Below are 21850 nucleotides of genomic sequence, written 5' to 3'. Positions count from 1 at the left end.
ACAATTTTTCTCATGTATTTATGTTTTTTTTTTTTTTTTTTTTTGAAAAAAAAATAATAATAATAATTCTCATGTATTTATGTTCTTGCTTCTCTTTAGTTCTAACCGGTACGTTTGTGTTGCTTCATAATTGTATTAGTATAATCCATTCAGCCTTGTGTTTTAGTTTTCCTGGTATTTAGCTTTGTCTTTCAAATATATAGATCGTGTATCAGATTTAATGATCAAGCTTTTCTGGGAATTAAGCTCAAAGAAAATCAGTCAAGTTTTAAGAGCTTTGTAGATCTAGATTTTTGAGCGGTTGGTGAGTTCATAACTTCATAAGCATGTACACCGGATAATACGCAAGTTTATGTTGAGTTTATTCAGCACTTCCGGTGGCCAACATTATCCTTTATATTTTAATTAACAAAAGCTTGGTTTTAATTTCACTTTGAGTACACATATTTGTAAGGTTGCTGTACACTTTCGGTTAGCTAATGATGGCTAAACTATATAGGATCCCTGTTTTGCTACTATATAATTGTAATTTATATATTAGTGGAGTATCTTTGCAGTGTCGGATAGTGGGACTGAAAAGTTTTAGTTTGGAAAGAAATAGAAATTACAATTACAATATAATATAAACAGTTACATTGAATCTTTTTTATTATAAACAGTCACACTATCATAGTAATCTATAGTGAACCAAAGATGTAGAAACCCGACAAAAATAATTGGAGATTTTGGGTTGCGTTTGTGGGTTACGTAAAGAGATTTGGACCATGCATGCGTTGTGATTAGACTTAGTTTTGGGCTTTGTAGGTTTATTGGGTTGTACTTGGTTTGTAATTATAATTAGGGTAAAATGATAACTAATAAACTCTCCACCACGCTTGACTTTGAGAATAAATAGCTTCGTGCTACCAAACTCCTCTACAAATAACATTGCAACGAAGCAACTACCTTGTACTAAACAAAACACCAATCATCAAAGTCGTTGGTCAGATGGAACCAGAAACGGTGGTGTTTAAGTGGGAGGGCAAACAAGCCGCTCAAGTCAACGGCGTCACGGCGGAGCAAGCCTGGTTGGTCGTTTCAGATTTCTGCAACGTCCACAAGTGGTTCCCAACTGTTGATACGTGTAGCCGAGTCGAAGGAACCGATGGTCAGACGGGTCTGGTCCGATACTGCGCCTCCACCGCAACCAAGGAAGACGAGGAAACTAAATGGGCTAAGGAACGTTTGGTCGAGATTGATCCAATCGGACGGTGTTTGAGCTATGAGGTCCTCGAGAATAACGTGGGGTTCAGAACTTACGTGGCTACGGTCAAAGTAATGAAAGTGGACGGTGCAGATGAATCGGACGGTGGAAAAGTCTGTCGAATCGAGTGGTCGTTTGTGTCCGATCCTGTTGATGGTTGGAAGAAGGAAGACCTTGAATCCTACGTGGGTTTCTGTCTTAAGCATATGGCTAATAAAATGGAAATGAATCTGTAAAACCTTTCTATGTAATTTTTCATGAATAAAAATATATCAAAGCTCATTGTTTATTTACCGTGAGAAAAATTTAGTTGGTGGTTTTAAGGTGAAATAAAGATACTTCGACTTAGGAGTAATCTAACAAGTAATTTCTTCGTTACATTTTTCTATTACACTTGACAGCCTGTTCCATTACATTTAGCTTAATTTTTACGTTCGTAACGGCTGGTTTTCAAACATATCCCTAAAGAATAGTAACCACACAAAAAAAGTATATTCCTTTCTTTTCTTAAAAAAATAATCTACACCTTTTTCACTGTTTCTATTAAAATAGATTTTATTCCTTTTTCATTAACTAGTAATAAAGAGTTGTAAAACTTTAAAATATTAATTGATAAGAGGAAATTAGCATTGGTTAGTTGTGGGATTGTTTAGTATAAAATGATTTATTTTTTTGCACTTTGTATTTATATAACTAAAATATTAAATTTTTAATATATGTGGATTTTTTTTTAAAAAATCTACTACTCCATTGCGTATTAACCACACAATGACAAAGTAATAGGTACGGAGTAGTAAATTAAGAACAAAACTTGGGTTCACCCCCTGTGGTGAACTCTTTAATTCACCTCATTTCTTTAGACCAATCAAATTGCCATGTAGGATTAATGAAATAAAATATTAAAATCCTTTTAAAAAAGGAAAATAGCTAAAGAAAAAAAAAGAAAAACGCCTATCTATTAAGGCCGTCGGCTTCTTCTTAACGAAGGAATGGAAGAATGTGATCTCCATCTGCAAGTTCGTCCTCATCGCCCACGGATATAAGAAGCTTTGTTTGTCAAGTTTGTCAAGTTCGTCCTCATCGCCGTCACCATGAAGGCCGATCGTGAACGCACGAGCTAGCTGTTGTTTATGAATGTGTTGTATTCTTACGAGACTTTAGAGAAGTGAAATCAATGCAATGCATACAACTACAAATGCGAGCTCTTGAATCTGCTGTTGTTTACGCTAATGTTCCTTTGATATGCATTCATTGACTAAGCAATATTGTCCTGCTTTGAAGTTGTTCTCAAAGCATTTGAAAGTTAAGGAACATGTAGTGTTGTATTCTTATGAGGCTTTAGAATCTGCTGATAGATTTTAATATAACTGCAACGTGATCTTCCATTTTTGATTCTTGCATGTGGATGAATGTTTTTTTGTTTTTTTTTCTTTTTGTGAAACTTTGGGATATGAGGAAAAACTTTGAAATCTGTAAGGCTAGTGCTCTGCAGATCCGATTATGTACCCATCATTATTTTTTTGTAGCATTAAAGCCTAACTCCGATATTCATGTTATTTATTCCTTTATCTGTTTGTTTCATGTCAAAGAGTCTGGAGATTTATGAAAGATATCGATATTCCATAGGCATATGCAATCATGAACCTAATGCTCAATTGTGGTTCCTGCTGTAGCATTCCATGTTTGTTACTATGTTTTCCAACTGTCGATTCACACGATTTGGCAATAAAGAAAAGACGACATGAAACCAAACCAACAGCACCCGAACAACTTCTGCGACAGCTTGACAAGCAAGTTCGCAATGGTCTCCTATCCCTTCAGAAAGTGAAGAAGGGAAGATATGACAAGGGACTGCAAATTTGGTTTGCTGCAACGATTTAAGTTTCAGGCTCGAGGAGTTTTTTTTTTTCTGAATAAAACTTTGATTTGAAAGCAACTTGACAAACAAAGCTTCTTATATCCGTGGGCGATGAGGACGAACTTGCAGGTGGAGATCACATTCTTCCATTCCTTCGTTAAGAAGAAGCCGACGGCGTTAATAGATAGGCTTTTTCTTTTTTTTTCTTTAGCTATTTTCCTTTTTTAAAAGGATTTTAATATTTTATTTCATTAATCCTACATGGCAATTTGATTGGTCTAAAGAAGTGAGGTGAATTAAAGAGTTCACCACAGGGGTGAACCCAAATTTTGTTCGTAAATTAAAAGAGAGAGAATATTGAGTATTAACCATACAGTGACAAAGTATCGGTACTAGTAGTATCTCTTCAGAATTTTATTGGAAACAGCGGCATTAATTAAATACAGTCAGATTCGAATCAATACTAGCTTTTTAGCCTTTAAAATAAGAGCTATGAGCTTATTTGGACTTTGCTTCGGCCATCAACTACGCAGACTCTGTCCTAGTTAGTAAGAGCTATGACCATATGCACTCGTTAATTATTTCGTGAATAAATAGCCATCAACCACGCAGACTCGGTCCTAGTTAGTAATTGTAGAATAAAAATGTTGCGTTGACAAATTAAGTTTCTTTTTTTAAAAATGATTCAGCTATAGAGAATGATGATCCTAATTTTGTTCAGGAACGTCGAAGGAATGGAGTTTAAATTCAAAAATTAGAGATGATAGCGATTTGACTCATTTCCTGACTGTATAACTAAATAAAAATGAACTTTTCTTTTGTTTAAAATAAAAACGGACTAGGAGTTAAGAACATATATAAATATATCTCTGAAGAAAAGGTGTCTCTGTGTATTTGATAATTAACAAGAAAACAAAATTATAAGAAACTCAGATAAAAGACCAGTTGAGGAACATGAAGCAGATACAATGAGGATCTTCATCATCGTTTAACACTTTCCATGCAACAGCCTTTTCGTACGTTACTGCTCTTCCCATGCTCGACATGCATATTCCTCCATCAGTACACATAAACCCCTGAAAAACCATCATTATTAATTTACGACCCCATAGTTATGATTTATCATCGAGATCCACGTTGCCCAATTATACAATTGTTGATATATAGTATATGTTTCAGCCTGTTTTTGTATGAATAATGTTCTATTTGTGTAATGCTTTATTTAACGTACCTGCTGCATGATTTGAGGGAAGTCGGAGCAGAAGGTCTTCTTCCCGTTGTTGTCAAAGATTTTCTCGAGAGTGATATCTTGAAGTGCCACCAACGTCGTCTCCAGCATGTCCAAACCAGCCTGGTTCGCAAATGTGAATACTGGCGGTAAGGCCTGCAATGATCAAACCAGTCCACTTTCCTCGTTAAAAATTATAATTTTCAATGCTATGTATGTATCATCATTGATCGCTAGGCGCAAATCATACATTTCAACGTTATATAATGCCAAGAGCACCTAAAACATGCATTAAGTTTTCACAATTTTATTTATTATATATACAAAACTTTAGGGAAAATATAATGTTATGTGATGCATGCGAACGAGAACAAAGTAAGAGAAATCTGACCTTGAGAGAACAACACATGAGGGCGTCAGGATGGTGCCAAAGAGACTTGAGAAGATCATTTCCATTAGGTTTAAGTAGTTCAACGCCAAGGTAACATCTATACGAATGAGAAATCCAACGAGCGAGTGTGTGAGCTTCCGGCGATGCGGGTGGTGGACGTAGGCCTCCGCTTAGCTGATGAGAAGAAGGAGAGAGAGCAAGAGCGACCCGTTGGACCGAGGCGATCACACTTCTCACATATTGTCTAGCCATTGAGGCTACATTCTCTTGCATATGCATCTCAAAAGCTAGCTGAAACGCTATTGTCATCACCGACTTTGTATTTCCTCTGCTCCCGCATGAGTCCCCGGCTGTTCTGCTCCCTATGTCTAGAGCCGATGCTAGGTCTAGCGTTCGGTTAGGACTCAATCCCTCCTATAAACATTTTTTATTGGATTAGTATTTGATTTGATATAATGTTGTTAACTATACTTCTTATATGAACTGAACATACCGATTTGGAATCTAGTGGAATGATGCGGAAGCCTGAAGGAATGATTGGGGCATCATCAGAGAAAGATGCATCAATTGGTGCAAAGATAAGCTCTGCACATGATTCAACAGCGTTCTCATCCACTCCACTGCACATCTAAATCATCAAACCATTAAATTATATTAGAATCACAATAACAATTATTTGCATTAATATGAATCACTGAGAGGCAGAGACTTGGATCTCAAGTATTAGTACTTTTCTTTTAAATGTAAAGTTTTTTTAGACTTTTTTTAATGAGTAAACGCAAACATAAAAAAAAACAGAAATTAAGGTTTGAAACAATGAGGTCTCACTTGCAGAAGAAATATATCGGCAGGCATCATCATATCTTCTTGGTAATGCCCCAAGCTCTCAAGCTTAATTACTTCCATGAACTGCCAACAACATAGGGAAGAAAAATGAATTAAGTTTTTAAAATCTTCACAAATTAAACGTAGTTATATTGATTTGATATTCCCATATCGAGGATCCATTAGTCTTAGTTAACTTACCTCTTCATTCTCTATAGTGTGAGCTAGAGGAAGAATGACTTGACCGCCAAAGCTCCCTGGGCGAGGGATTGGTAAGCTACAAGGCCCTGCTTTAATGGCTGCAGCTGAATACGCATCAATGCTATTATCTGCCCATTCTTGCCTATGTTCCCTCAAGAACCGTAAAAGAATCGAGGGAGGAACATTCTACACAAACAAAAATATCCTTAATGACATATCAAAAAGAAGAAATTTAGATTCTGAACTATTAGATTTTATGAGCTTGTAATTACTTGTAATAACATTGAAGCTTTGGCACAAAGAACTGCACTAGGCATAGAAGTGAAGCCATTTGAAAATGGGAGACTTGAAGTCATCATCATCTTTGTGGGAGAAGAGTTCACAAGAAGAGTAACATCATCTATACCATCACTCTCTAGCATCGACCAGCCTTCATCGCTAAACCCATTGACTGCTTCGTTAAATCCTCTGAGAATATAACAAACAAGTTAGGTTTAGTTTATAGAACACAAGTTTTGAATTTTTTTTAAAGGTGAAGTGTGAGAAACGTTAATTACTTGCTGAGTCTTTGGCTAAGTGCTCTAAGAGCCGCTGGTCTTCTTCCCCAACCAGATACGTTAGGTTGTGAAATCTCTTGAGATATTTGTCTCAAGTAGCGTAGAGCCTGTAGCAAAAAGACGCCATAAGTTCTTACACATCTTTTTTCAAGAACAAGGTTGCGATTATTTCACACTATGAATCTTACGGCCATGGTGGTTCTTTGGGCGAGTAACGTTGAAGACTCATAAAGAGAACGAAGAACTTCAGGCACACTCCATGGCTACAACAAATTTCAACCACGCTTAAAATAACAAAACTTATATAAAGACATGAAGTATGGTCTGTATGGAATGTGGAAAGAAACAGAGGAAACACTTCACTTTCAGACCCAAGAGCTAGGCTTCTTGTGTACCAAGGAATAAATGTAATAACATTTGAAGAAAGGTTGTGTACCTCAAGATCCAAATGATCGACAATGTGAAGAATGGAACCACCTCCTTCACAGGGTCTAATGAGGTATCCACTTGGTAAAATCTCTGCTCTAACGAAATGAGGAGATGGTGGCATACTTGGCCCGTTTTGTGTATTGTTCAGTGACCGTTCGCATATCTGTATCAATCAAAATTCAGTATCTGCGACTGATGTATATATATTAACAGAATAATTAAGGATTATTTGCTAAGTATTATACCACAAGACTCCCATCTTCCATTACAGATGTGTAACGTAGCATCCAGAAATCACGTGCTGGTGCCAGTGTTGTCGGTGCATAAAGCTTTTTTCATAAGAAAGAACATAAACAAGAGGAAGTTTTAGTTTTGTTTTGGTTCATTCGTTTGGATATGATTCTTGATGGTTCTCAATCATCATTCATTAATACCTGCATGTAGATTAGTTCTAGAGTTCCACCATTTGCAGTGGAGAGGACGTTAACGATATCAAGAGATCTACAATCACGCAACCAAGAAGGCTTATCTTTAAGGATCTCTGCAACTCTTGTGGGGTCAAGACCCACGAGGCCGCAAGCACGAGCTGCGATTCCCGTGCATCCATGAGAAATAGCAACGATTCCAATGGAATCCGGACCAGGCTGAAAATTCATTAGTCAGTATAACAATGAAGACGTAGACAAAGAGACAAGCTAGAGACTTATGGAAAGTACCTTCATCCCAGGCATTTGGACCCACTCGACGGCGGTTCCAGTGGCCTTAGAAATGAACTCTGTTAAAGTTTCATCCGCAATGGACAATAATCTGAAAAAAAGACACAAGAGATTTCATAAGGTTACCAGAGATGGAGGCTTTCAATGGTAATAAAGTGTAGGAACCAAAAAATTTACAAGTTTTTGGGTTAAGTAAAATGTTGAACTAATATGAAAAAAAAATGTAGAGAAATGTTTTTGTGTTAATTCGTTTATTTTCTAAACGATTTTTTTTTTTGCATTTCTATTATGTTTCCAACAAATTCTGTTTCATAATTTTCAATCAAATTTTTTGCGGTCTAACATGACTTTTAGCTTACCCAGCAGGGCTAGCATCACGAGGCTGATGTTGAGGGGTCAAGTGGTGCTGACCACTTGTCACCACTGACTCACAGCTCGTATCCGTAGTCGCCAAGTTCCCTTGCTATTGACAAATCACAAGAAACCATAGAGACTATCAATTACATAGCTTATGCGTCAAGTTACACGTGAAATAATCAAAAGATGAATTAATATGTATACGTTTTGAGGGTGTTGGCGAAAATAGCTGTTCTCATAAACCAAGTGAGACACTTGCTTTTGCAACCGGTCATTCTCTTCCATTAAAAGCTTGTTCATCGCCGTTAGCTTCCGGTTTACAGCTTGAAGCCGCGACGCCTCTTTACGTTGCTTCTCTCTACACCTGCAAACACACATAATGAAACCAAAGTCAATAAATCTCACAACCTAGAGGATTTCTTGAGAGTCAAGAAACTGATGAGAAGTAAGGAGCAGACCTGCGGTTTTGGAACCAGACTTTGATCTGTTTAGGCTCGATGTTGGAGAGGATAGGACATTCTCGGATTAGCTGTTGGCGGCGCATAGAGCTTGGTTTAGGACAGTCATTGTAGAGCCTCTCTAGGGCTTCCACTTGTTCAGGAGTGTACCTTACGTACTTCCCGTTGTCAATATTGTGACTGCTATTACTCCCTCCTCCCATCTTTGATACTACAAAAGAAAACAAACTAATTAATTAACACGATCCAGAAGATTATATATGTATGTATAATATTTAGAAAATGTATGTATACATAATTTTTTGTATGTATTCTTGACAAAAATATGTATTTCTTGACAGTATGAACTTCCTGGTATATATTTTAAATAATTTTCTTGATATTTTAAAAATTGATCCGTGTTTTATTTGTACGTAGTAGTGAAAGTTGAGATGTAATTTATTAATAACGTTACACTTGATGATTCTTGAGAAACCCTTAATAATTAAAAATAAAATTTATTCAACATCCTATCAAAATTGAAAATGATGCAGATTAGGTGCTTATTATGATGGCTTCATGGCTCAAAGTAATAATAGATCCTAAAAAGGACCATTGACAGCACAAAAATAGTATTTTTTTCTCTGTATATTCCATGGAACCTAACAAAGATTCAAACCTTTTTTAATCGTTAAAGAAGAAAAGAAAGAGTGAGAAGGATCTTATTAGATACCGTAGACTTGTTTCTGATCAACCCGATCTTGAAGCAAAGAAAGAAAGATTTAGAAGTTTCTTGTTCTTACTGTGAATTCTCACAAACCCTTCTGGGAATTTTTCTCTCTAAAAGTTCCAAAGGCCTCTTTTTCTTCTTTTTTCTATCTCTTTTTTTTGTAAAAAGGCTTTCAATTAAAAAACAAAGTACAAGATGTGATTTGTTATCTCTTTTTTCTATCTCTCTCTCTAGAAATAATGGATGAGTAATTTCCTTCGGAAAAAACTGTGAAGCATGCTTCACAATGGGAACTACGAGATTCAAACTTTAGACTCTGCTACAGTTCAACCACGCTTTCTTCCTAACCCACACTCTCTCTCTCTAGATAGATCCACAACGTGAAGAGTCAAAGATTTGTGAAACTTGTTTATAACAATTTGTAGTGGGAAGAGAAAGCGAGAGAGAGAAAAATACTTTTGTTTATGGGTGGGTGGGCTTCTTTTTATTTAATTTTAATTTATGAATTCATAGAATAGAAATGTGTGTATGGAAAATGAGAGAAGACATGTGTGTCGGGTTGTGTTGAAAAAGAGAGAAGTGAGTACCCTTCATACCAGACAACCACCACTTCTCATTTTTTCCTTTTTCCTTTTTTTTTTTCATTTTCTGTCTTGAAGTGTTTCTGTTCCAATACACTGTAAAAGGCGCACACACACACAAGAATATTTCCCAATATCGCCTAAAATACGTCACGACGTCATCATCATCATAAACACAAAACAAGTACTCCTATTGAATATTCAAACCCTTAATCGCATTATTTTCAGTATGGTCATGGCAATAACGAATTTGGTTTGCTCATTGTGACTTCTTCTGCTCCACCATTCCGATAGAATGCATGTGGCAGGAGGCGCCGCCCCAACTTCTTTAGTTTACAGATTAGTCAATCTTTGGGTTATGTACATCACAGTCCACAGTTCACTTTAATTTCGTTTCTAGAATTATTTTATCAAGTTTCTCAACATATAATGCTTAGGCCTCTACCTGATCGCATCTTAACGTTTTGCATGCATATATAGATCATCTATATGTACCCCGATGATATAGGAAAAATGACGTAAAAAGAAAGTAAGAAATCCAAACACACTTCAAGTTCCACTTTAAAACATTTTTTCCGGAACATGTAAGCAATATACCTTATAAAAAAAATTAGATGGTAGTTGAAGAAAGGACAGAATGATGAAAAAGTTGCATGCGTCCTTGATGTCTTGTAACGCAGATAAAACCCCATGTAGTCATCATCATTCCTGATATAAACTTAGAAATTTTCATAATATATATGATCATTGTTGTAAATCAGTATATGTCATATTTATTATATTGAAAATTCTGCAAATTAGATGAGACATGCATGCAAAAAACAATTTGTATTGTCCCCTGTAATAAGGCACACTAGATTCAAGCCAATGCACGATTTTCTCGCCATACTCATTATTTCGCATCTGCGGTTCCAAATTTTGAGGATATATTCTGCGTAAGGATACATACTGTTATTGTAACGAGTATCTAGTGAATATACAAAGGTATTCTTCTTGTTCCCTTTAGGTCAATCGACCTATGTATATACGTACACCTAGTTTCCAACATATTTGGAAGGTTAAACTCTAAAAGGGACAGAAGCCAATGGATACATGTTTTTTCTTCCATGGCCCGGGTCATCCGGACCGTGAAAACCCGACTAATCTCTGAAACCATGGACAATAATCGATTGCTTAATCCCTCGCCAACAGAAATTGAACCTAGGGAACCTAATTTCCACGAAACCAGTAGGCCAACTGATACATTCAATTCCTTATCATTCATAAGTAAGAATGCATATAAGAAATAAAACTAAAGTTTTGAATGGTGACCAAAGAATGAAAAGAAACATTCAATTCTTTATTATTCCTAAAAAAATGTTATCATTCACAAGAAGTAAAATTTCCTTCTCATTTTTTTTCATTCATTTTTTTTTGTAGAATAACAAAGAACAAAACCATTACTTGATAAATTTGAGAAAGAACATATATTCCTTTAAGTTTTTGCTATTTTATTTCTCTACGTTCATTTCCTATTCGTTTTTCTTTGTTCCAGAAAAATTACCAGTTGGAGCCTATATTAATTGGTTCAAGGGGGAGTCATATGATATCATGTGGATATACTAACTAATATGAGTGAATGTATATTCTATCGTTTTGGTAAGCCGATTAAATTTCACTTCTATGCCATTTCGACCGTATCAAACTCATGATATGATATCTTTGTGGTTCGCTTCAAAAACTCTCTGATCTCTTCATGTAACCTCTTAGGGAAATTTTCCTAAGAATATTGTAGTTATAATCTTTAACTTAAATCTCGTTAGTAGATAATATATACATGTTAACATTTTAAAAATATTTTATTTAAGGATGAGTTTAAAATGTTACACTTTTGAAAATAAGAGTTCAGCCAAGATATTACTATGTATCAAATATTGGAATAAAGCACCAAGTTAGTTGTCACTCATCATCATAAGTTCTCTAATGGGAACTTTTTAAAACGTCGATTGGCATGTGATTATATGTCAACGGTGTTAAAGGACCGTTAGCTTTGTATAAAGAAAACACAACGGGCATATGTAAACATGTGTATATCCATTTTTCTAAACAATCATAATAAATAATATTATCTAGAAAACAACTTTCATAAAGCTTATAGAAAAAGAAAAAAAAGGTGGACCTTCTAATAATGAGGTGTATGCATAAGAGTATAAAGCAAGCAACGACCAAAGTTTCCACTAATTTAGTGGTCGTAATCTTTATTTCTTTATCTTTTGTGATTGCCATATTAATACTAATGACATCTATCTATGAGAGAATAATATGGTCGATTATCGAACCTCCGCAAATTTTGTTTTGGAGTATGTACATTCATTTCTTGATTTGATCAAGCGACTCTACATGATAACAATAACTACATAAGAAAATTACTATCAGATATGGCAGGTGTATATACAAACTTCATTTGCCAACCAAAGATCTACGTCAATATAGATCTGGAAAGCAAATTAATTATCTGTTTTAACTTAACTTGTCTCTTATAATAGCCTTTTTACCAAAACAATGTAGTAATCAGACCAAAATTCAGTTATAGACTTTCTCTAATATTCATAATTAATTTTATGACTGCTAAGTTTATACCAATTGATCATATTTTGACTTTTGACATTGTCCTATCGTGCATGGCATAATATTCTGTCGTCTATAGATTGTATGATCTTAATTATTGTCAAACCCAATAGTGTATAAAATATATATTAACTGATTTATATAATATATGTTTGACAAGTAACTAATCTGTTAAAATTTTGAATAACCCAGTGTTCAGTTGAATTTCTCTTTCCCTGTAGAAGAGTACTAGCTAATGGCTTGAAATGTAAAATCTGTGAGAGATCGATTTCATATAGTTATGTAGGACTAGTTAATTTGCAAATATGACCACTTCACAATTAATAAACTTAGGCTGAAAATATACAGATAATAACCGAGGTTAATCGGGTCTCGGAGATACCTAATGGTAGCCAATCCAATATATAAATATAACTTTGGAACTTGTCTACGTGAGTAAATTTATATATAACATGATATAAATGGAATAAATTCCTTCAAAACAGCATATAAACTTGTCTTAATTCTGGTAAATGGAATCTAAAAAAATATCCAAAGGAGGAGTAAAATGAAAAAGGTGAAAATCAGAATTGTAATCGAATGTAACTTTTTGTGCGGAGGAAGATTAAACAAAATTTATCGGAAGGATGAGTAAATTGAAAGGCTTACCCCCACACAGAAAATAAAGGAAATCAACTTTTGTTTTATGGTATCATTTTGTTTTCAACAATAAGGCAAAGAGTCAATGCCTTCCACCTGATTTTTTTTTCACAGGTCAATGCTAAGTCACCTCAACTATCGATCATAATTCTTTCATTTTCCAATTTTATTTTCTTAATTTTATTTTACGTACGAAATATTTGAAAACATGTTTTGATGGTTGGCGAAAGCAGAAGGAAAATAAAATTGATAAGGACAGTAATGGCAGACCAGGTTTGGTGGTTTTGATTCTTTAACGAATCCAAGGTAAGATAAAAGTAAATTTATTGCCCAATATCAAGAATAGTCTGTTTTGGGTAAACAACATCAGTTACAGCACATATATGAAGAATACTTAAATCGAATGATTCTCATTTGCAATTATTTAATATTTCACGTGTTATATATATTAGCGTTTCCACACGAAAATATATTAGGTAGAGTCAGAGACGTGATTATATAGCAACTATTGTTGTGATTAGCCGTATAAATGTATAAAGATCACTTCAAAATCCGTATAGTGATTTTATTAAGTTTAACCTATACATAATGGAAAAACTTTATTTCGACAAATAAATGATACGAACTTGTAGGTATTGTGTGAGCCCTAGGAGTGGTATTACTGACTTTAATTTATTTAAATGTAAAACCAAAAAAGCTTTTTATCAAATCAAAATGTAAAAAACGAGGAACGTATGTTACTTAAGGAAGAACAGAAGCGCGTGAGAACAGTACAAATGTCTCATACTTCGGCGTGATGAAGCTGTTAAAGAACTGGCTCCTCCAGACATAACCTTTCGGTGATCGTGCCGTCCGTTTGCTCCGTCAGCGTAACGGGTATTCCAATAGTGACGTGTTTTTAGCTCAGCTTCACTTCCATATGGGGTAAGTTGATGACAAAATTGCACCGTCTTTTCATCTCCTTGGATCACGAGCATAATTTAATTTTTTTCTAGTGGTTATTATTTTTTTTTACCAAATATTTAACATAATACTAGTAGTTTACATAGTGACGTCACTGCAATACCACCCAAATTTTATTCAAAATATATATTTAAAACACCTTAAAGTACTAAATTGTCCACAGTCCAGAAATACGCAAATAGAAAGAAAAAAAACATAATTATTTCTGTAAAAAGAAAACAGAAGCCGTGAACCCAAAATATGAAAATAAATTTATATACCAAAAATATTAGCATGACAGAAAGTTGTGAGAAATAAAATTAAAATAAAAAACCACGCCAAGGCGCACAAAGATAATAAAGCCGTGCCCAGCGTGGGCCGACAACGAGGTGGTGGTCGTACTTTAAGCTAGGATCGAGGCTAAACGGGCCACTACGGCCCAATAGTGAATATTATATTATTGCTTTTTAGAAATGATATGCTCTAATTAGTCGTTGATTCGCTGACGATTCTTTATTTTTATTTTATTTTTGATTTAAGACTGTTTATGGAGAATATTCGGCGGCCGCACTTTTAAGCCAAACCAAATCTCTTTCTTTAACAAAGGTGGGATCTCACATAATATTTCATTTTGCTAAAAAGGCAATATCTGTATTTGCTTGTTTTAAAAAGTTTTTTTACGGAATAAAACGTACCGATAACACGGATTATACATAACTAATCATTAAAAAAAGAGAAAAAAACCAAAATAGCACTAAATCAAGTTTTTGTCCCCGAACTAGCACTTAAGGCCAAAAGTCATAAAAATAGCACTCAAGGAGTGGAGATTTGCCTATTAAAAAACTTTCCATTTCGTTGATAGAAAATATAATTTCTATAATCTTTCTAAAAGAGCACAACACATTTGATCGTGGATACCTAATAAACATTTGCGATGGTTGTTTCTATTTGATGTTCTCCTAAAAACATCTAATAACGACACAATTAATCAAAAAATTAAACAATTAATCGTGGATATCTAAAAACAAATTATTCGTGGACATATAACAATGGGTTTCTGTTTTAAATACTGGGCTTCTGTTTAACCTAATTCCTTTGTTCAATTGGGCTTTAGTATAGCTTTCCCATAGATTACATTTTGGTCCAACACAATGAGACAATGATCAAAATAATATAGTTGTTTCCAAAAGATTCAAGCCTTAACGCTACTATGATTTGAGGCTTTTAAACTATCCTTACATTATAACTTTTTTTGATAATTATGAACTCTATATTTGTCGGCCTTTAGTTTCCGTAAACAGTTAGCCATTAAAACTCATAGAATAGAAATATCTCAACTCGGATATGATGTTTTACATCTCCATGTGACTGGTTAACACTTAAGCACCATCATTAGCTACAATGCATATCATTTGGACAAAAGAATATACAATTAATGTTTTGTTTTCACAACCGGGTAATAAAACAGTAAAAGTCGGAAGTGAAATTTGTGTCATGTGGTTGCTTTCTCCATTGCTAAAGCATAGTATATTGTCATTCTCGACACAGTTAGAAAATTCATATAGCTTAAAAGGCTGCAAAGGGATATGACAACACAAAGAATTATATTTATACGAAAACTTCCAATGAATTGAATCAACCAACGGTGGTTCCAGTCGACATCTTTGTTGGTTTGTGTACTCTATGAAAATGGTTAATATATTTTTTGTTGGGATTCACCTTCCCTTGTGTTTAAGCAAATGTCCCTAGAGATATTTTAGTTGATTGTACTTGTATCATTTAATAATACAAGAAAAAAAAGAGAAAGGAGGAGTATAACTCAATAGTCAAAGTTCCTCTGATTTAGCTGTCTTCTGTCTCGTTCTCATGTCACATGAACCATACCTTTCTCTAACATCACTCCCCCCTCCCCAAAAATAGACCTCTCTCCTTCTCTTTCTCTCCGTTACATTCTTCGCTCACATCCTCCCAAAAAAGGCTCTCTCACCTTTACTTTCTCTTTCATTTATTTACACTAATAACCTTCTATTTTCTTGCACCAATGGAACAACAACAACAACAACAACTTACCCCGGAGCTCTTCCTCGTCGCCGGTAACTCTGACTCTTTCGTCGTCGACGACCTTCTTGACTTTTCTAACGACAACGGCCAACCTGACGACGGACTTGAACCCTTTCCTGATTCTTCCACCATCTCCGCCGGTACTCTTGCTGATAGCTCCAACTCCTCCTCGTCGCTTTACACCGACGGCAGCGTGTTCTCCGACGACCTTTGTGTTCCGGTAAGTTTCCATTTCATTTCAAGAAGGGCTCTAACCTCTACCATGTTGATTTATTAATTCTTGAAAAGGAAAAAAAAATCATAATTTATAAATATGATTTTTTCATGATTATACTTTCTTAATTAGGCAATATATTTTTATATTTGAAATAATGTTATTTTTTTCTTTTGATTATCACTTTCACTTATCAGTGTGAGGATTTAGCTGAACTTGAATGGTTATCGAACTTCGTGGAAGAATCATTCTCAAAAGAAGACCAAGACAAGCTTCAGTTACTGTCCGGCTTACAAAAACCTCAAACCACCGGTTTAACCCAAACCAAACCAGAACCGGAACCCGAACCTGAGTTGGATCAAATCTTTATCCCCACCGACACTGACGACTCGAATGTTTCCGTTCCCGCCAAAGCAAGAAGCAAGAGACCACGCTCTGCAGCCTCCACGTGGGCTTCCCGTCTTCTCGCCGGCTCCGACGAGTCCTACCCGAAGAAGAAACAGCTCAGAGTTAAAGAACACGACGGCAGCACCGGAGAACTCGAAGGCGAAGTTGGAGAGAGACGGTGTCTGCACTGCGCGACGGATAAGACGCCGCAGTGGCGGACGGGGCCGATGGGACCTAAGACGCTGTGCAACGCGTGCGGAGTACGGTACAAGTCAGGAAGGCTCGTGCCGGAGTACAGGCCTGCTTCGAGCCCGACGTTCGTGATGACGAGGCACTCGAACTCTCACCGGAAAGTGATGGAGCTGCGGCGACAGAAGGAGATGAGAGACGAGCATTTGATGAGTCAGCTTCGGTGTGAGAATCTCGTGATGGATATCAGATCCAACGGTGAAGAGTTCTTAATCAGTAATAATAATAATAACCACGTGGCTCCTGACTTTAGGCACTTTTAATCTAACCTTCCTTTGCATTTCCACGTGGATTAATTCAGAAGAATAAGTTTTTTTTTATGGTTAATTTTACGTTTTTAGCGTCTTGTTTTGTTAGATTTGCAGACTACTAATGGTATTTAATAAATTCCTCTTGTTTTATTTAAAATAGAAACTTTATAAGTGAAAATAAAAATTTAGAAAATAATTATAGGCTGGGTAGATACGAGTTAAGTAATCATCTTAACCATGATGTAAGCATCGATTTGTTTCGCTTAATATATTTAAGTCTCTAAATAATTGAAACAATCAGGATCCAAAATTGATAAATTCAAATAGTTGTTACTCCTTTTCTCTTCGCTTGTTATTTGATAAAATAGTTCATTTTGTATACAAGCAGAAGTCCTCGCGGGGTTACTAATAAAAACTATCCCTTTCAATTCAAAATCATATTCAAATTTGAGATTAAATGATAGTTTTAAATGAGAAGTAAATACTTAATATTTCCAAAACCGGGTCCATTGTATGTGAGTGAGACAAATAAAAAACTCAAATATATATGTAGTATTTGTTAACCGATCATGTTAAATGTGTTTCAACATATGTATGAACATAAATTAGTGTTTTATATACTTAAATTAAATTAAACTAAACAGTAACATCACCGAGATCCAAGGTGGATATGCTCACTCATTTTGAAGAATGGGTTATTAGTATTCTCTATTATAAATTTCAAACTTAACTATTCCCCGAATTTTATTTTCTTTCGCGTTTTATATTCTGACAATATTCGAGGAAATCGGATGCTTTTATTATCCTCTGATATATACATAGTAAAAATAGAGGGAAAAATACAAATGTGCACAGCACAAAAGTAGTTTATATAAGTATTATTGCCTTAACCAAAGGAAAATTGCTCAAAAATAAAGAAAATGGGGCGCAGATTGAGGTGTTCGTCACATGCGTTCTCATGCAAACCTAACTAGCAAGTGGGAGAAATTTAGTATGATATATAAACAGTCATCTCTTAGTCTCTTAGCCAACATTAAATATTTTATCGTGATAGATATAGGCAAAGGTCCACGGACTGTACTTGAAATGTATAATATTCAAGTAAATATATTTTTGTTTATCGTACAAAAAGAAAGCTATACCACCTCTTCTTTCATGCAGTATCACAAATTACATTGTAGTATTATTATTTAGTTGACGTTAAAACGCGAAACAGTACTAGTATGAATAATCATTCACTAATCACTATATATACAACTTAATTTGTATCCCTTAACGTTTATCTACATGTGGATATCTACGTTTACAGCATATACATATGTTCTCACTTCTCAGGATAAACATGAGATGCATTAGTAAACGCCTAATACCTAGATGTTGTACAAACGGCCGTCTGATCCGATTTTTTTTACACTATTCTATTTGTCAATGTTTGTGAGCATTAGACATTGTTAGCCATCCCCATGTTATACATTATAAAAAGGATAAGTAAAAGCAAGCACGTATAAAGATTTATGGAGTCATGTGAGTATGTTGCGTATGCTGTATGCCATGTGGTGCCTCTATATTATATAATTAGTTATGTGGAATCATAACAGTCCAGCGTCGCGTTCTGAATTTTAGGGAAGACTTCAACGTCACTCAAAGAAAGTACCAAAAGCAAATCCATTTTAAAGTCACCTATATACAATAAAAATAATGGAAAAAACAAAGAACCAAATTTAGAAAAAGATTAAGCATGACAAGGACTAAAGATTGTCATGTAAGTGAAAACACTAACCAGAATCATTTATATCAATCTACGCACTAGTCTACTAGACACTGAGTATCGTAGTATAACGGGAAAAATCTAAGTGTCCACAGACTCGCAGTACGTCAGTACGTTTCTAGTAAAAAGTGTGGTAGCTAGCTTTTAAAATGATGAGACTCGAGGAGTCAGAACATGTTGGTACTAGATTTCTTCAATTAGATTCTCATAAAAATCATTGCATAGCGTACAAAAATTGAAAAAGTATTGAGAGGCATTTTATTGAAAGAAAATTGACCAATGGAGAGAAACAAAAACACGAATAACAACATTTTTTTTTTTTTGTAAAATGGCAACACGAATAACAACATGAAACGATATATTTTTTCATGAAGAGGAATTTTGAATATGAAGGATCGTCACAAAAGATTTATAGTTCAGTTTGATCGATTTTTATAAGTTCAATTCAGTTGTGGTTTAGAATTTAATATAATTGATTCGTTTGGTTGGGTGATGTGCCCAACCCTAGTAAGAAAATATAGAGAATATTTCTCCTATTGGATGCTAAATTTGTTTGATTAATGCTTACCGGACGTTCAAAGAACACTTAATAGTATATCCAGTTAACTGAAGGTTAGTTGGAGCTTAATTATGCTTTTTCATATTGTGTTATTCTAATCAAACGTTACTCCTTAATTCACATACTGAGCTTGAATGACATTGCTTTTTTTATCAGAGATGAAGATACAACATTATTGTGTTTATTTATATACCTCTAATTTTAATAATGATCCTAGCAGTGTTTTCATGAGGAAACAAAATTGATAATATCAGAACTCCATGATGTAAAAACCAAATACCATATCATTTGGTTACCACGGTAAATTTTTTTGAGAATGTAAGAACTCAATCGAATGATTTACAGAACTATATCTAAAATTAACCAATAAGGTACATGAGTTTAATCAATACAAAACAACAACTAATTTGCCTGCACCAACATTATCCTGGAGAAAGCTCCGGCATCAGAGTAACGCCAGCTTACCGGTAATGGAATCAACCAACTGTTTTGGTCCTGCACAGAAAATTTAAAGAAAAAGTAACGAACATGTTTGAGAAACAACGTTCTCATTCAACACCTGTATTTGTTCTGCTTCAGCTAGAAACATAATTTTTTTAAAAAGAACTATAGTCTCTACCTGGTCCAACTGCAAGAACCGTTCTTGATCCAGCTGCAACCTGTGAAAGCAAGATTTAGTTTATCCTCACGTTCTGACAAGTAGGAAAGGTTGTTTTTGTTTTCTATCTGTTTGATTAGTAGATAAGCATGTCAAATTTTATTTTGCCTAGGAGCTACGGTTGGACCATATTATCAAAGATGTAATCAAGCAGGAGGAAGTATAAAACTAAGAATCTTATAGTTAGTTAGTTACCTCTGTTCTTCCCGCATCAGCCACAACAAAAGTGGGGAGACCAACGCTCTCAGCCGCTTCTGCAATCTTATTCCTGATATCAGAGAAAAATATTTATTGAAACACAACTCATTGAGACATAAGAAGTAAAGTTATAATGTGTGGTTGTTGTCAAGCTTACATTTCTTGCTGGTTTTTGCAAGTGACGGCTATCTTTGGTTGCCCGCACTCCTCCCATTGCCTCAGACGGTATCGGTCGCTGAAAGAATCATGAATAAAAACATAAGCTTAATTAATTACGAAGCGAACCACTAACTACAGAGGAAACCACCTCTTCATTAACTCTGCATACATGCCGGTAGCAGCATCTGCAAATATTAGAAAGAAAGCCACTTTACATTTGGGACTAACACCAAAGACATCAATCAGTCTTCAAACTTCAAACACATCTCAAAAAGGACACTTACGTGCACACTGTGAAGCAATTTTGCCTGTTCTCATCTTTAAGTCTTGCCTAACTACTAAAACCTGTGATCAGAAGGAGCTCAAATCAGTTAGAGATCAAATCTGACAACATTTAAATTTTATCACCATCCTTTCATAGATTCTGCATGTCTCTTTGATGGGGAGAGATCATCTCGTATTTAATTATATCACTAGGTTTTGAATATAAATATTTGAGTGACAATACTTTTACTCAAAACCAATAAAATTTAGAGCCATAGACTAGATTAGAAAGATATACAAACCATTTTAAGCTCTTTCTCACTGCCATTGCTTGGTACGGAGCTCTGGTTCTGGGTCTTACTTGACAAAAGTCTGCTCTTTTTCACAGGTAACTTAACTTGCTGTGACAGATCCAACAACATACCAATGATGAAACCTATCACAACCCCTGGTATTAGATTCTCTGCCTTAAAACTCCCAGATATCGACTTCCTCTCCTGTTTCTGATCACATTCACCGGCAAAAAAAATCCACAAAAAATTTCAAAACCACAAGAAGATATAAAGCTACATTGTTGCAGTCCAAATAAGATTTTAGAAACAAAACACGAGAAGTTCTAGTTAATGGTGAGAGAAGAGAAGCACACATTCAATTTTTACACCACAAATCTCTAGACTTTATCTGCCAATCAAACACGGGCATACATACATACATACAATACAATACAAGACCTATAAGTACTTGTGTAATATGAAGCCAAATTCCTCAGAAAGAATCAGACTTTTTACTCCTTGAGCATTAACTGGTTACGGTTTCTCTTACAAAACATCTTGGAGTCGTTCAACAATCTTAGTCTTGTCTGGTCTCTTTAATACAAATTTGCTTCTAAGATAATTCTCGAAAACCAAAGCTACGGAGAAACAAAGAAGAAGAGCGAAAGTACCTTAGCTTGAGGCTGCGAAGAGTTTCCAGAAGAAGGCCACATGGCGATTTCTCCTCTGCGACAGAGTTACAAAGCTAAGCCTTCAAAATCGAATGCTGTGACCATGAAGGAGAACAAGAGAGATAAGAGAAAGCTTTTGTAACGATAAACGCCAGGCTGTCCTTATTCATAAACCAAAAATGACGCGTTGTTTTCCTTTAAAATTAAAATTCGGTTAACATAATGGTCCAATTTTAAAAACCTCTACAAATGTAATTAATATAAATATCGACACGGTAACTATAAAACGCCAGGCTGTCCATATTTATAAACCAAAACCGATGCGTCGTTCGGTATTAAATTAAAATTCAGTAAACATAATGGTCCAATTCAGAAAACCTTTCAAAGTTAGTAGCTAC

At 35.0% G+C, this 21850-nt stretch overlaps 4 protein-coding genes across 5 annotated transcripts; 2 read left to right on the top strand and 2 right to left on the bottom strand.

Annotated features, from left to right (window-relative positions):
* Window positions 1–866: 866 nt before the first annotated feature.
* LOC106371137 (lachrymatory-factor synthase) lies at window positions 867–2643 on the top strand. Its single transcript, XM_013811178.3, has one exon. The coding sequence runs from the start codon at window positions 988–990 to the stop codon at window positions 1477–1479; it is 492 nt and encodes a 163-aa protein (XP_013666632.1). The 5' UTR covers window positions 867–987; the 3' UTR covers window positions 1480–2643.
* A 1297-nt stretch (window positions 2644–3940) lies between these two features.
* Window positions 3941–9372, bottom strand: LOC106365075 (homeobox-leucine zipper protein ATHB-8). 2 transcript variants are annotated; one of them, XM_048779970.1, is made up of 18 exons: window positions 9195–9372; window positions 8976–9121; window positions 8264–8474; window positions 8010–8169; window positions 7808–7911; window positions 7449–7539; window positions 7167–7376; window positions 6978–7061; window positions 6740–6895; window positions 6492–6566; window positions 6304–6410; window positions 6019–6214; window positions 5747–5932; window positions 5549–5629; window positions 5214–5348; window positions 4721–5134; window positions 4333–4485; window positions 3941–4177 (listed from the first exon to the last, which is right to left on the bottom strand). In XM_048779970.1, exons 3-18 carry the CDS (start codon window positions 8464–8466, stop codon window positions 4031–4033), a joined length of 2502 nt encoding a protein of 833 aa, XP_048635927.1. In that variant the 5' UTR covers window positions 8467–8474; window positions 8976–9121; window positions 9195–9372; the 3' UTR covers window positions 3941–4030. The 2 variants fall into 2 exon arrangements, with proteins under 2 accessions (XP_048635927.1, XP_048635930.1); XM_048779973.1 differs by having other exon boundaries at window positions 9046–9121.
* A 6115-nt stretch (window positions 9373–15487) lies between these two features.
* LOC106371127 (GATA transcription factor 9-like) lies at window positions 15488–17060 on the top strand. The gene is made up of 2 exons (XM_013811170.3): window positions 15488–16022; window positions 16214–17060. Exons 1-2 carry the CDS (start codon window positions 15783–15785, stop codon window positions 16913–16915), a joined length of 942 nt encoding a protein of 313 aa, XP_013666624.2. The 5' UTR covers window positions 15488–15782; the 3' UTR covers window positions 16916–17060.
* Window positions 17061–19496: 2436 nt separating this feature from the next.
* LOC106371117 (peptidyl-tRNA hydrolase 2, mitochondrial) lies at window positions 19497–21621 on the bottom strand. The gene is made up of 8 exons (XM_013811159.3): window positions 21453–21621; window positions 20812–21012; window positions 20530–20590; window positions 20394–20430; window positions 20244–20321; window positions 20084–20156; window positions 19850–19889; window positions 19497–19725 (listed from the first exon to the last, which is right to left on the bottom strand). The coding sequence occupies exons 1-8, from the start codon at window positions 21492–21494 to the stop codon at window positions 19676–19678; spliced, it is 582 nt and encodes a 193-aa protein (XP_013666613.1). The 5' UTR covers window positions 21495–21621; the 3' UTR covers window positions 19497–19675.
* Between the last annotated feature and the right edge of the window lie 229 nt (window positions 21622–21850).

This window comes from Brassica napus, chromosome A1 (assembly GCF_020379485.1).
Source record: "Brassica napus cultivar Da-Ae chromosome A1, Da-Ae, whole genome shotgun sequence".
In the NCBI taxonomy this organism is placed as follows: Eukaryota; Viridiplantae; Streptophyta; class Magnoliopsida; order Brassicales; family Brassicaceae; genus Brassica; species Brassica napus.
The sequence above is the reverse complement of the archived record's forward strand: the minus strand, read 5'-3'. Positions and strand labels throughout refer to the sequence as shown.